At 33.5% G+C, this 14,764-nt stretch overlaps 1 protein-coding gene across 1 annotated transcript; it reads right to left on the reverse strand.

The window, feature by feature from the left end:
- Positions 1–341: 341 nt before the first annotated feature.
- On the reverse strand, positions 342–2,408 carry LOC111399705 (cytochrome P450 94C1-like). The gene has a single exon (XM_023027165.1). The coding sequence runs from the start codon at positions 2,319–2,321 to the stop codon at positions 819–821; it is 1,503 nt and encodes a 500-aa protein (XP_022882933.1). The 5' UTR covers positions 2,322–2,408; the 3' UTR covers positions 342–818.
- Between the last annotated feature and the right edge of the window lie 12,356 nt (positions 2,409–14,764).

Consider the following 14,764-nt stretch of genomic DNA (forward strand, 5'->3'; position numbering starts at 1 on the left):
TGACACATATCTCCTTCTGAAAGTGGCGGCGGAAGGAAAACCTTGTAGTGCATTGGGCTTCAGCCAGTTCAATAGGATTGTTTCATTGAGAGGAGTCACTTCGAAAACACTTCGAGTTGGCGGTGGACACCTCGTATGGTGTAGTGGTGAAATTTACGAAGTGGCTCCGATAGGGGCGTAACAACCTCCGTTTGGAATATAATCAAATATATCATGTTAATTATTCAACTGTATCTTGACTATCTTACATAGGGCCCCACTCAAGTAGTATCGCTAACTTAAATATATATAATTTTGTACTAGTCACTCAATTCGATCACAAAGAAACAAAAGGTTTCAAATATTTGAAATTTCCATAAATTTTCACTTCAAAGGATACAATGGTACATGTTACCAATAAACATTTCCTTACATTGACAGACACTAATTTAATGCACATCTACAATTTCATATGCACAGCCAGACTTGAGCCGTCCAGAGGGGATAAGGACATTTAACCTCAAAAGTGAAAACTTCCCGTATCGTCCATCAAAAGCAATGAGCCATAGACTTCAGTTGGCAGTAAATTGGCCATCCGCCAACCAATCTTTGCACGAAAAAGTACCAACACTAGAAATACCGGTTATAATACATTCTGGATTAGGCACCTTGATATAGAAATCATGGTTCTTTCTACTCATGGATGACCTTAATTTAAGGTTTGTACAATATGGGCATGCTCGAATCAATAGATAGTGTATAAATTGAAGAATTACTAGATACTGTTCAATTGTGTAGTAACTTGTGCTGAACATGCTCTGTGTAATTCTTGATGTGTACTAGGATGGAGCTTTACGTGGTCGGACCAACACTGGTACACCACCTCGAAAAGTGGAAGTGAGGCCGGGAGAAAAACTGGGAGTGGGCTGCTGTTGGGCTAATTCGATACGAAATCTCCTCAGCAATGAAAGTGCAACACTTTTGAGCTCCACGAGGGCCATTTCTTTACCTAAACATATCCTAACTCCTGCTTGAAAAACTGGGTACTTAAAAGGGTTTTCTTGAAAGAAAAGGCCGTCGTTCTTCAACCATCTTTCTGGCTTGAATTCCATGCAATCCGGCCCCCAAATCTCTTCCATCCTGCCCATTGCATAGGGATGGTAAGTAACCCTGGTGCCCTTTTTCACAAAAGTACCATCAGGCAAACGATCATCTTCTAAACAGAATTTTGAGTCAAATTGGATTGGTGGGTACAATCTCATGCTCTCGTACACTGCAGCATGCAAATAGTGAAGTTCTTTGAGTTTTTTGTAGCTTGTGAGTTCTTTGTTTTGGCCAATTACTCGATCAGCTTCGACCAGAATACTGGCCTCCACCTCGGGGTGCTTTGCCATCAACCAGAAAAAGCTCGTCAAGGCAGATGCCACTGTGTCACGGCCAGCCAAGAGGAAACTAATCACAATATCCCTAAGGTACTTTTCATCACTAATGGTACCCATAAATCTTGACAGAAGATCTTTCTCCTCGGAAAATCTGAATTTTCGCCTTTGCTTAATGACTTCTTGTGCTAACATATTTATTATCTTGATTGCCCGCTGGAGTTTTCTCTCGCTTCCAACATTAAACAATCTCTTCATCTTCCAAAGAAGTGGCGACGCCGTCATGGCTCTTTCGGCTGACAGTTTTGATGCCAGGTCGAAGGCGGCAGCGAATTTTGTTATAGGGAGTGACAGATCAAGACATTTGGGGTCCAAACCAAATGAAACTCTGCAAATACTATCAAAGGAAAATCTTTTGAAAACATCTTGCATATCCAAGATTTCATCTTCTTTACCTGCGACAGATGCTAAAAGAGGTGACAGCCGTTGATCAATCTCATGATTAACAACTTCAAAAGCGTATTTTTTTACTGACGCACGACCGAGTTCAAGACTGGTAATTTTTCTTTGAAACCTCCACAAGTCACCATCCACGTTGAATATGCCCCTGCCCAAGAAATCAGCCAATATTGCAGAAAAATGTTTGCCTTTTGGGAAATTGTCAAACCTGGTTTTTAGCATATATTCAACGTTGTCGGGATTTGCTGTTATAGTATTACCAAGAACATGAATATGAATTGTGCGAGTGGTAGATTTTTTAAGCAAATGAGTGTACCAATCACAGAAATTATCAAATTGGATTTTCCAACTTGAATTAATGTATGTTTGACAAATCTCACAATTGCAATAAACTCTTTTCTTCATGATGAAAAGGGCTAAAAGGATAATCATGATTAAAAAAAAGAAGATTGGGATCCAAGAGTCATGAAATGACTGGAACCACCAAGAAAATGCATACGCCATGGACAAAAATATTGAAGGATAAAGATAAAAGAATAGATAGAAGAAGATCAGTCCAGTAAGGGGAGGAAGAAATGAATGAAAACTACATTTTTTAATTAAAAGATTGCATGTTCACACATATGAAAAGGAAGTATATATGACATTAGTGCTAAGCACTGGTCATTTTTTAATTATTTTGTTGAAAAATGATTTTTCAAAGGAAAAAAAAATGAATTAATCATGGATAAAATTAAAAAGATAAAATAAAATGTGGGATGAATTTTTTGGGCCAATTTTTTATTATATAAAAAAAAATGGAACTAATTGAAAAGTGCATTTTACACACTTATTCTGACCACAAAACATGAATAATTGTTGTTAAATATGTTGAAATATGGCTTAATTTTATATAAGTTATGTTTTGTAGAACAACATTGACGAATGTGGCGAAATCTAGGAAAAACAAGCGGAAAAGGATCAAATTGGAAGAAAATCAAAGTTTAGGGACCAAAGTGTAAATAGTGAAAAGATGACCCGGAAGCATAAATGAGGATGTCAAAGAGCTAAGGGCCAAATTGTTGAAAACATGAAGTGTTGGAAGAAGAAGAAATGAGAAAAGAGGTCGAGAAACGAGAAAACAAAGTTAGAAGACTAAAATTCAAATTTTGAAAGTTTGCCAATACTTTGCGGTCGCATACCTACTTTTCAGAGTCTTGAAGGCCTATTTTTAATGAACTATGCTATAGCATTTAATTATAGCATAGTACAATTCCGGCACGAAAAACCTGATTTCCTTATATAATTAAAATTCTTATGGAAATCAATCTTGGTACGACTTTCAAAACTCTGGGGCTATCCATAGGTGTTTATTATGCATTCCAACACATTCATAAGGATTTTAGAGCATAGAAGGAGACAAGAAACGTGAAGATTGATTTGAAGACCCGAAGACCCAATTGAAGATTTAAATTGGTGATGTCATTTCTTAAATATTATTGTTAATTTCTTCTTTTTAACATGTCAGACTAGTTTTATTTGTGCTTGGAGAACGATGAACCGTGTAGTATGAATTTTTAATCTTTAGTTTTACTTATTTGACATCAAAAGCACGTTTTCGATATTGAATGATTTATATGAATTTATTTTTTCCACGATTAATGTGAACTGAAATTGTGTAAATATGGTGACTTATTTTATGCATTCTAAAGAAGGGAAATATACTTGATATGGTATAAATCATCATACCGTTCTATAGGAAATAGATATATACTGCTATACCTTTCATGAAATTTTAAATGTTCATAAAAATTTATACATTCTTATATGTTCGCATTTGCCATAGAAATATAGTTGGATCGTATATGAGAATATGTTTAACATTATTCGAGAGAGATTGTTGAATATAATAAGAACATTGATTCTTTGGTATACAATTTTGTTGTCAAAGTATAAAACTAAGGTTAAAAGAATTATTACATAGGAATTCGTGATCTTAGTATGCGTGTCATTCATCAAATACATTAACTTGCATTTAATACAATTTGCCATTTAGTTTAGTTAATTTATTCATAATTGCATACATAATTTACTTTAGTTATAATTTCATCATAATAAATACATCGTATTATTCTTGTTTTGGTTAAAGTCACGATATTTAAAATCGAACTAACTTATTCTCTATGGGACGATACCTGAACTCAAATTCACCAACTAACTTATTCTCTATGGGACGATACCTGAACTCAAATTCACCTTATTACTTGTTAACAAATCGTACACTTGCGGTGGGTTTAAATTGAAATATATTTTTTTCGTGAACACTAATTTTATGAAACGAAAGGGAAAATAATTAATCTATTATTTTGCCCAGCTTCACAGTGAGCTACAGCCAATACTGCAAAGCAGTAAGTCTGCCCTGATGCTCAAGCAAATTCACAGTAATTCATGTGAAATGAGACTCCAGAAAATTTTTTGATAGTACTATTCTATGCATTTTATAACATAAATTTGTTAGCATAATTAAGATCATTTTTGGAGTGAAATCAGTAATTCAGTGCTCACATAAACGGAAGTGTACTAGCATTATCCTGTTTCTTGAAGTGAATTTATAAATAATGAAAATAATGGCCACTGCTACATAAGAAATGTCTCGAGTTCAACTCGTTATCTCACAAATTATGAAAATTGTACACATACATAAAAAAAAAAAATTCATTTTGTAAGAAGGCAAAAATCTGCACTTGTAAGAAAAGATAAAACTTAAAAAAATATATGTGTGTATTTGGATTTCCATATTAGTAAATTAAAATTTTGGATCAAAATTTGAAATTAATTTAGAGCTCAACCTCTGATTCTTTAACAATTAGAAATTATTTTAGGTGTTTGCTAAATTTTAGAATATTGACTATGAAAGAATCTAAACTCTCTTCAATTATTTATAATTAAAATATTAATTTTAACTTCAGTTATCTAAATTAATTCCTTTTCTACTATACGAATCATTATTCATTTTATAATTTTAAAAATATTATATATATATATATATATATATTCATTTGAAAATAACTATAGTGAATATGTAGTTTTAGAAAAATATTGAATAATACTAAATATTGTTATAAAACTAAAATTAAATTTTAAAATAATAATAATTCAATATGATTTCATTTTAGTCCATGTCTAGTTTAGTAATTATATTCGGGAACAACAATAAATTACTTTTGTTTGCAAAATACTAAAATACTGATTTCAAAACAATCATAAAAGTTTGCCATAGACTTAATTGACTATTTCAACAATCGAGTTTTTTCAGAATAGTAAAAGATAATAATCTTATTAACACGGGAATACCAAACCACCAATATTATTCATACATTTCATATGACTCATTACTTCCATAATTATAATCTCGTTATATAATAAAATCCAAACATATTTAACATGCATTTTAAACTTTGACATGACATGCATACACTAATTTATGTCCATGGTCTCTGCTTGAGTTTTTACCCTCTTATTGTGGCCTCTCTCTTTAAGTACACACGTCTAGTCTAATTAACCAATACTTTTGAGCTTTTATGTTTTTGCTGAAGTTATCTTTTCCTAATACAATTATGCATGGTTACGTATTTTGATAAAAATCCTAGAGATATATCTAAATTAAATTAACAAAGCCATTGGTTTAATTTACAAACCAAGATTCGCTTGATGTCTGATATTTATTAAAAAAGGAATTAAGATTGGACTCTCTAACATTTTAATGTGGTTATGGCTCTTTAACCTTCAAAAGTTAAGCTCTGAGTCTCAACCTATTTAAATATGTGAATCTAGGTCTTTATGTAGCGTAAACTGTTAATATGAGTGTTAAAATCGCATGTGACTTGAAGTTAATGGCAAAACTGTAATGTTGACGTCTATATTTAAAGATTATGAAGCACTGACCTAATTTTCCCAATATTTATCAAACTATGGGCGTGCAGTGAAACATATATGCATACAGACACATAAACAAAAGGATTCGTAGCTGATTTTGATTGTAAGATAGGAGCAGTATGGTAACTGATGGTAACCACCAACTTTTCCTGTCTTTAATGTTAACATGTCCTGCGAGACATGTGAATTTGGTTACTGAATATGTTACAAATTATAATTAGATTAAATGGAATGGCTTTTTTGTTGGAACGTCAGGGTTTTTCCTAGTCTATTTTACATTGAACTAGTGTAGCAAATCTATCAGAGATTTCATGTCGGATCCAATATGTATAAAATACTGGCAGTAGATCTAACTAAACCCCACTGAGTATTAACATGTTGGAAATGGACAAATCACTATTTGTAATAAGATTTTAATTTATTGTCAAGATAAGTAATAATAAATAATTCATGTTAGGTTATATATAAAGACAAAAAAAAATAATTTATTATTATATTAATTCGTTGAATGTAAAGTTATTACTTAACTAAATTATAATTCTCAAATGTTTATACATTTTTTTCCATGTACATGTCATAAAAAAGGAAAAAGAAAAAGAAAAAAAGAGGTAGGAGTGCAGGTGGAAAGCAACTTTAATCTTTAAAAGCTCATATTTTAAAGTACTCTTCTAAAGAAATTTAATTAGCAAAAATATAAATATAAATAATTTTATGTGTGGTGCCTATGATTATGAAGTCCTGTACGGTTGCACCACCTCTACGTCCTCAGGGCAGACCCTGGATTCAAGTATTGACATGTAGAAGAATAATGAGAAAACTAGAAGACCCCGCTGAGTTGCAGAACTCTTTGGAGGTGATTAATTATTAGTAAGTAATAACAAGCATGTATAAATTCGAATTGTAATTTCAAGAAATAAACCGTTCTAAGAAGAATGAGATAAGCCTTTTTCTTTTTATTTTCTCTAGATTCAATTTGAAAAAGAACCTACCCTTTTATTGATTGAATCCGAGTTTAAAATAATCTGATCATACAGTTTTGTTTTATAAAATTAATTTGGCAATGCTTCTTAAAATATATGAGTTGGCTCTCCCTAAACTCTATTGTTTTGCATGTAACAATGAATTATACAGAGCATACTGTAGTGCCTCGAACTGTTTTTTAAAAAAATCATACAACGTGTGTTATGCAGGGCCACGAGGACGTCGAGGAGTATAAACGATCATATTCTAGTTAATTAACTAAGTAAATTGGATTAGGGTCCGTTTAGCAGAATTTTTGCTTTTCCCCCCTTTAGTTGAAGGATTTCTTGAAAAAGTGTAACTTTAAGATAGTTTTATCTAAAAGCTTTTTTAATCAAATAAAGAGTTTTCAAAAGATTTTTCAAAAAGATTTATGAGTAACTTCTTAATCTGACGTAACTTTTAACATTTCAAAAATCTTGCTATATTGGATCCTTAAATTATGTGGTGGTAAGACTTTAGAGTTGCACTTCCTAAATTTTTTATTAACCAAAAATAATAATAATAATAAAAGGAAAAAAGTACAAGAAGAATACTTGTTTGTCATAATTTAGTGTCTCAACTATTTAAATTATGATTTCTTTACTTGTTTTCTTCATTAAATATTAGAAAGAACAATTTGGCCTGCCGTGAATTAAGGACTTTATTAACATCTCAAACATCATAGTTGATGATTACACAATTAAGTGCAATTTTTTAATGCTTCAGACAAAAAATAAAAGTGGTAGTGGGGAGAGGGGGGTGGGGGGTTCGTTTAATGAGTAAATAACATATATAATTTGAACACATGTAGAACGATCGCATCCATCCAACAAAACTAATGCGGTGGTTGCAAGTGGGATTATTTTATTGTTTGTGGTCCACTTTGGATCCCATTATTATTAAATTATTTAGGGTCTATTTGAGCTACGTTATCTTAAAAAATTACATTCTTCAACAGTGATTTGACATTATTTTAACCACGCATTCTTTTATAAGATAACATTACACGCATATCAAATTTTTTTTTATTTTTTAACCACACATTTTCCATCAATACACTATTCAAGAATACATTATTACTAAAATAATGTGGCTCAAACACCCCCTTAATTCAGTTCACGAGGGCTCAAAGAAAAATTCTTTTGAGGATTTGTCTTTCATAATTCTTCAATAATCTTCTTTGAATATTTATTTTATTTTTATTTATTTATTTATTATTATTATTTTGTGGTGAGGATTTCTTTACATGAATATGGAGGGCGAAAATTGAAGCTCTATATTATGGAATAGATTGATGTGCCTTTTAGAAATGAGAGCAAGACAGACGAAAAATTTTGGGATCACGTGAAAAAATAGACAAGAAGATTAAATAAGTCTTGTGTACCTTACATTCACTTGTTGGGATAACACATAAATTTTACGTGAATAGTAATTTTGGACCACTCATTTTGTCAATTTTGCTTAATTCTACAATGCAATAAAGATTTATCAACTTAAGCTCTAAAGAATTCTTAAGTTTTCTCTTGAACTATTGATTACTTTAATGTTCATTGAATTGGCAATCTCATTCATTTACATTTACAATATTCAATAGTTCATATTTAAGTAATTATCTCAATTCATGGTAAAGTAAGAAGTCAATGATCACAACTCCTTTGGCATTAAAGCAGACTATCCATATTTAGAAAGATAGTACATTTGGACATCTTCAATTGTGATGATTATAACAAGATATAGGAAGCACACATTGAGTTGGAACAAGTCAGGCTCTAAAAACTTTGCGAATACATTGACCTTTGTTGGTATATTGTTGTACAGAACATATTTTCCATAAATAACATGCTAAATCAGATGAAATATTGCAAAACAGTAAAAATAGAATATTATTTTTGGAAAATAAATTGCACAGAATAAAAACAGAAGCATAAAGAAGTCCAGAATTCGGAATGAGGATGATCGAGGCGAGAACTAGGCTCTCCGTCCTTAAGACGTTTTTACCCCGTCACACGGTGCTTACGGTATATGGTAAAGCATCTCCCAAAATACAACGATAAGATACTTGTAGAAGCAGCACTTCGACTGCAAGGCAACGAACCAGAACAGAAGTACTCTCTGTAAACTATTGCAGAAAAAAAATATGTATGCAGAAAAATGATTTTGTAATGTTTCGGTGTGTTCTTTCATTGAAAGCCTAAGGACCATTCAAATAGAGGAGAGTGTTGACGATTGAGCAGTTTTCATCCACCACTCATGCCCACTTAACGCACAGTTTTAGCAAATTGATGGTCGGTTAATAAACTATCAAAGGGAGGGAATAATTAAATTTTTTTAAATAATAATAATAATAATAATAATAAATTAATTAATATTAAGCCAAGTATGTATTCAGAAAAATGATTTTGTAATGTTTCGGTGTGTTCTTTCATTGAAAGCCTAAGGACCATTCAAATAGAGGAGAGTGTTGACGGTTGAGCAGTTTTCATCCATCACTCATGCCTACTTAAAGCACAGTTTTAGCAAACTGATGGGTCGGTTAATAAACTAGCAAAGGGAGGAATAATTGAATTTTTTAAATAATAATAATAATAATAACAATTAATTAATATTAACCCACACCCGACCCGACCCGACCTGACCTCCCTCCCGCCCGGTCGGACGGGTGGTGGCGGCGCACGCGCGCGGCCTTTGGATTAGTCTAAACATTGTCTAAGACTCCTCCCTTTCAAAGACTATTGGTACCCCTTGGGGCCCAAACCCGTATCCAAACTTGAAATTTATTAAGTGGTTCAAGGTTGTGTTTGCAACATATGTGGAATTGGAACATTTTTCCAATTCTTTCCCATTTATTCCTCTTATTTATTGTTCAACTTTCAACCATAAATTCTCATTCATATTGAAGTGGTTTTTCACAATTAAATATTCTACACTCATCTGCTCGGAACTTAGAATTTAATTGAGCATTAATTTCGATACATCGAACATCGGGTCCCACTTAAAATTGTGGTCAAAGTTGACCCAATTGACCCACCACTTCCAACAATCCCCCACATGAATGGAAATTATCATAACTATGCAATGCAGACACGAACAGAGAGTACAGGCGAAAGACTTATTGCATCAGGAGATGTAGCTTTTGGCTTTGAACCTGCCTTAGTGGAATACTATCGAGTTTACTTGGCTAATCAGTAAACTGATGTCTTGATCTGTTCAGCCGTTGGTGTAAACCAAGGCAACAGTATCCACACAATAACCTTTCTATTCAATTCTTAGGTTCTCATAGTTGTGTTCATTTTGGCTCTGAACAATTCTTGAGATTCATAAGTGCTTTAGAGAATTTTAAGCCTCAAATTCTCATAGGAGTGGCCCCACTTCACACTTATATAGGTGATCTCCTATTAAGAGTATTCTGCTATACCCCACTTGATTTATCCAAACTATAGGAATCATTAAAAGTTACAACTTAGCCTTTTACTTTCTGCAAACAGCACTTTTTATAAAGGGATGGTTAAGTGCTTAACTGAGTCTTAATAACTTAGTTGTCCCATTGAACCAAGATCTTGGGATCTCCAGTCAACAAGGCTGGGTTACCATCATTAAGATTCATGCATGTTCGACTTTAATCCCATTCCCTTTGATAGATAATATACTTGATCTCTTGGTAGACCTTTTGTAAGCGGATCCGCGAGATTCTCCTTTGATTTCACATAATCAATGGCGATAATACCATTTGAGATCAACTGCTTTATGGTATTGTGTCTACGACGTATATATCTAGACTTACCATTATACATGCAATTTTGTGCCCTAGCAATAGCAGACTGATTGTCACAGTGAATACTAATTGCAGGCACCGGTTTAGGCCAACACGGGATATCCTCTAAGAAGTTACGAAGTCATTCTGCTTCTTCTCCAGCTTTATTTAATGCAATAAACTCCGATTCCATTATTGATCGAGTTATGCAAGTTTGCTTTGAGGATTTCCAAGACACTGCCGCACCACCAAGTGTAAATATATGACCACTTGTGGATTTGGAATTTTTCATATCAGATATCCAATTTGCATCACAATATCCTTCTAATACTGCTGGATATCTCATATAATGTAATCCAAATTTTAAGGTATGTTTTAAGTATCGAAGTACCCTATTCAATGCCTTCCAGTGATCATTGCTTGAATTACATGTGAACCTACTCAATTTATTAACTGCGAATACAATGTCAGGACGTCTGCAGTTCATTAAATACATCAGACTTCCAATAACCTGAGAATATCTTAATTGATGTACATGTTCACTTCTATTTTTTGCTAAGTGTAGACTCGTGTCTACTGGAGTTTTGACTGTACTTTCATCAAAGACTCCAAATCTCTTTAGCACAGACTCAACATAATGAGATTGTGAAAGAACGAGGCCATCTAGTATTTTAGAAATTTTAATTCCAAGAATTACATCTGCTACACCCATGTCCTTCATGTCAAAATGTTTTGTTAGTATTTTCTTAGTGGAGACAATGATATCATGATTGCTACCCAGAATTAGCATATCATCCACATATAGACATACTAAGACATATGATGTCGGTGTGCTCTTATTATACACACATTTATCACATTCGTTAAATTTAAAACCATTTGACAGCATTGTTTTGTCAAACTTTTGGTGCCACTGCTTTGGCGCCTGTTTTAGTCCATATAAAGATTTAACGAGTCTGCAAACCTTTTTCTCTTGTCCATGAGCGACAAATCCTTCAGGTTGCTCCATGTATATTTCTTCTTCTAACTCACCATTTAGAAAAGCTGTTTTAACATCCATTTGATAAATTTCGAGTTTATGTAGCGCAGCAATTGCAATAAGGATTCTTATCGAAGTAATTCTCATTACTGGTGAGTAAGTATCAAAGAAATCAAGACCTTCTTTTTATCTATATCCTTTTGCTACCAAACGAGCTTTGTATTTATCAATAGATCCATCCGATTTTAACTTTTTCTTGAAAATCCACTTGCAACCTAGAGGTTTATTTCCAGGTGGGAGATCAACCAACTCCCAAGTATGATTTTGCATTATCGATTCAATTTCACTATTGATAGCTTCTTTCCAAAAAGGAGCCTCTGGTGTTGACATTGCTTCACTGAATGTCTTTGGTTCATTTTCGATCACTTACGTTATAAATTCTGAACTGAAGGACGTAGACTTCCTATCCCTTTTACTGCGTCTGAGTTCTTCTTCATTTTCATCATCATTTGCAGTATCGTAAGTTCTTTTCGTTGAACTTACATCACTTTTGTCTTTACGAGGAAAGACATCTTCGAAAAAACTTGCATTCCTTGATTCAATTATTGTATCTTCATGTATATCCGTAATCTCGGATTTATGCACAAGAAAGCGATATGCACTACTGTTATGAGCATATCCAATAAATATGCAATCTACAGTTTTTGATCCTATTTTTATCTGTTTAGGTTTTGGCACTTCTACCTTTGCCAAACACCCCCACACTTTCAAGTATTTATATGAAGATTTATGACCTTTCCATAATTCGTAAGGTGTTTCATCCTTTACTTTGTGTGGTATTTTGTTAAGAATGTGATTTGCCGAGAGGATAGCCTCCCCCCACAAATTTTGTGGTAGGCCAGAATTAATCAACATAGCATTCATCATTTCTTTAAGCGTGCGGTTCTTTCGTTCCGCAATACCATTAGATTGAGATGAGTAAGGAACCGTTGTTTGATGAATAATGCCTTGTTGAGAACAAAATTCTTCAAACGGCGCTCCATATTCTCCACCTCTATCACTTCGAATAATTTTTATTGTTTTGCTAAGTTGATTTTCAACTTCATTCTTAAAATGTTTAAACATTTTCAAAGTCTCATCTTTGCTTTTTAATAGATAAACATAACAGTACCGAGTGCAATCGTCAAAGAAAGTGATGAAATACTTTTTCCCACCTTTAGTCTGTACGAATTTCAAATCACATATATCGCTGTGAATTAATTCTAAAGGTAAAGTATTTCTATCAATTGAAGAAAATGGTCTTTTGGCTAACTTAGCCTCAACACAAGTTTCACATTTGTGATTAGGATCAAAATTTAGAGAAGGTAGCAAATTTAATTTCATTAATTTGCGCACAGATTTAAAGTTTGCATGTCCTAATCTTTTATGCCATTAACAAGAAGAATCAACAATATACGCAGAAGTAGAAGTTTCATTAATCTTGTTCAATTTAGGTACAATAGTAAGGACGTTCATCTTGAACATCCCATCGGTCATATAACCTTTTCCAACGAACATCTCATTTTTAGTTAGTACAAATTTGTCAGATACAAATACTAACTTAAACCCATTCTTGCTAAGAAGAGAACCAGAAATAAGATTTTTCCGGATATCCGGCACATGCAGCACATTGTTGAGGACGAGTTCCTTGCCAGATGTCATCTTCAAGGTTACCTTTCCTTGTCCTTCAACTTTTGAACTTGAGGAATTTTCCATGAACAGTTGTTCTCCATTGATAGTTTTGTAATCAGAAAACACATTCTTTTCAGCACAAATGTGGCGAGTGGCACCAGTGTCCACCCACCATTCCCTGGGATTTTCAACACTATTACATTCAGATATTACAGCAGATAGGTGCATTTCTTGAACACCTTCAGATAGATTTTCAGTTTCAACAACATGTACACGGTCATTCTGCTTTTTAGGCTTGCGACAGTCAATTGCACGATGTCCAGGTTTGCCACAATTGAAGCAGTCCCCTTTGAACTTCTTGTTCTTCTGGTTGTTTTCTTTTTTCTTCGGAGCAAAGTTTGAGTGCTTCCTTTTCATGTTCTTCTTTGAACTTGGTTCAATCGTATTTGCCTTAGCTTCCATGCTTTGTCCCCCGTTCCTCCTTTCAGATTTCTTAGTATCTTCTTCGATCCTCAAACGCACAATCAACTCCTCCATGTTCCTTTCCTTATGTTTGTGTTTGAGGTAATTTTTGAAATCTCTCCATGAAGGCGGGAGTTTTTCAATTACCGCTGCTACTTGGAATGACTCACTTACAGTCATTTTTTCAGCATGTAAATCATGGAGGAGTACCTGCAAATCTTGAACTTGGGAAATAACAGATTTAGAGTCAATCATTTTGTATTCCAAAAAGTTTTCGACAAGAAATTTTTTAGATCCAGCATCTTCAATTTTATATTTTTTCTCTAAAGATTCTCATAGTTCTTTTGTAGTTTTCATTATGCTATATACACCATATAGCGAATCATTAAGTCCATTTAGTACATAATTTTTGCATAAAAAATCGGAATGTTTCCATGCGTCCAAGGCAATAATCGAAGCTCGATTATTTTCTCCTTGTTGAACAGTAGGAGGATCCTCCGTGAGAAACTTTGCCAAGTTCAAAGTGGTGAGAAAGAACAGCATTTTCTGCCGCCATCTCTTAAAATCGACCCCATTAAATTTTTCAGGTTTCTCTCCGTGAGGAACATGAGTTGAACCTGAAGGACCAGACATTGTCGGCATTACAGTAGCCACAGTTGGCGTCACAACCACAGTAGGGGAAATTGCATTGATCCCAACAGTGTTAGCCATTTCTGTTTTTCAAAACAGAAGATCAACCAGTCAGAATTTACAAATTAAAATTCTGCAGAATAGTAATTTCGCAATCTGCAAAAGTTAGAAATAAGCAAGTACAATTTTGGAAAATATTTTTCTAATAAAAACATCTTAAGTTTGTTGGTATATTGTTGTACAGAACATATTTTCCATAAATGACTTGCTAAATCAGATGAAATATTGCAAAACAGTAAAAACAGAATATTATTTTTGGAAAATAAATTGCACAGAATAAAAACAAAAGCATAAAGAAGTCCAGAATTCGGAATGAGGATGATCGAGGCGAGAACTAGGCTCTCCGTCCTTAAGACGTTTTTACCCCGTCACACGGTACTTACGGTATGTGGTAAAGCATCTCCCAAGATACAACGATCAGATACTTGTAGAAGCAGCACTTCGACTGCAAGGCAACGAACCAGAATAGAAGTACTC

Source organism: Olea europaea, chromosome 9 (assembly GCF_002742605.1).
Source record: "Olea europaea var. sylvestris chromosome 9, O_europaea_v1, whole genome shotgun sequence".
Classification (NCBI taxonomy): Eukaryota; Viridiplantae; Streptophyta; class Magnoliopsida; order Lamiales; family Oleaceae; genus Olea; species Olea europaea.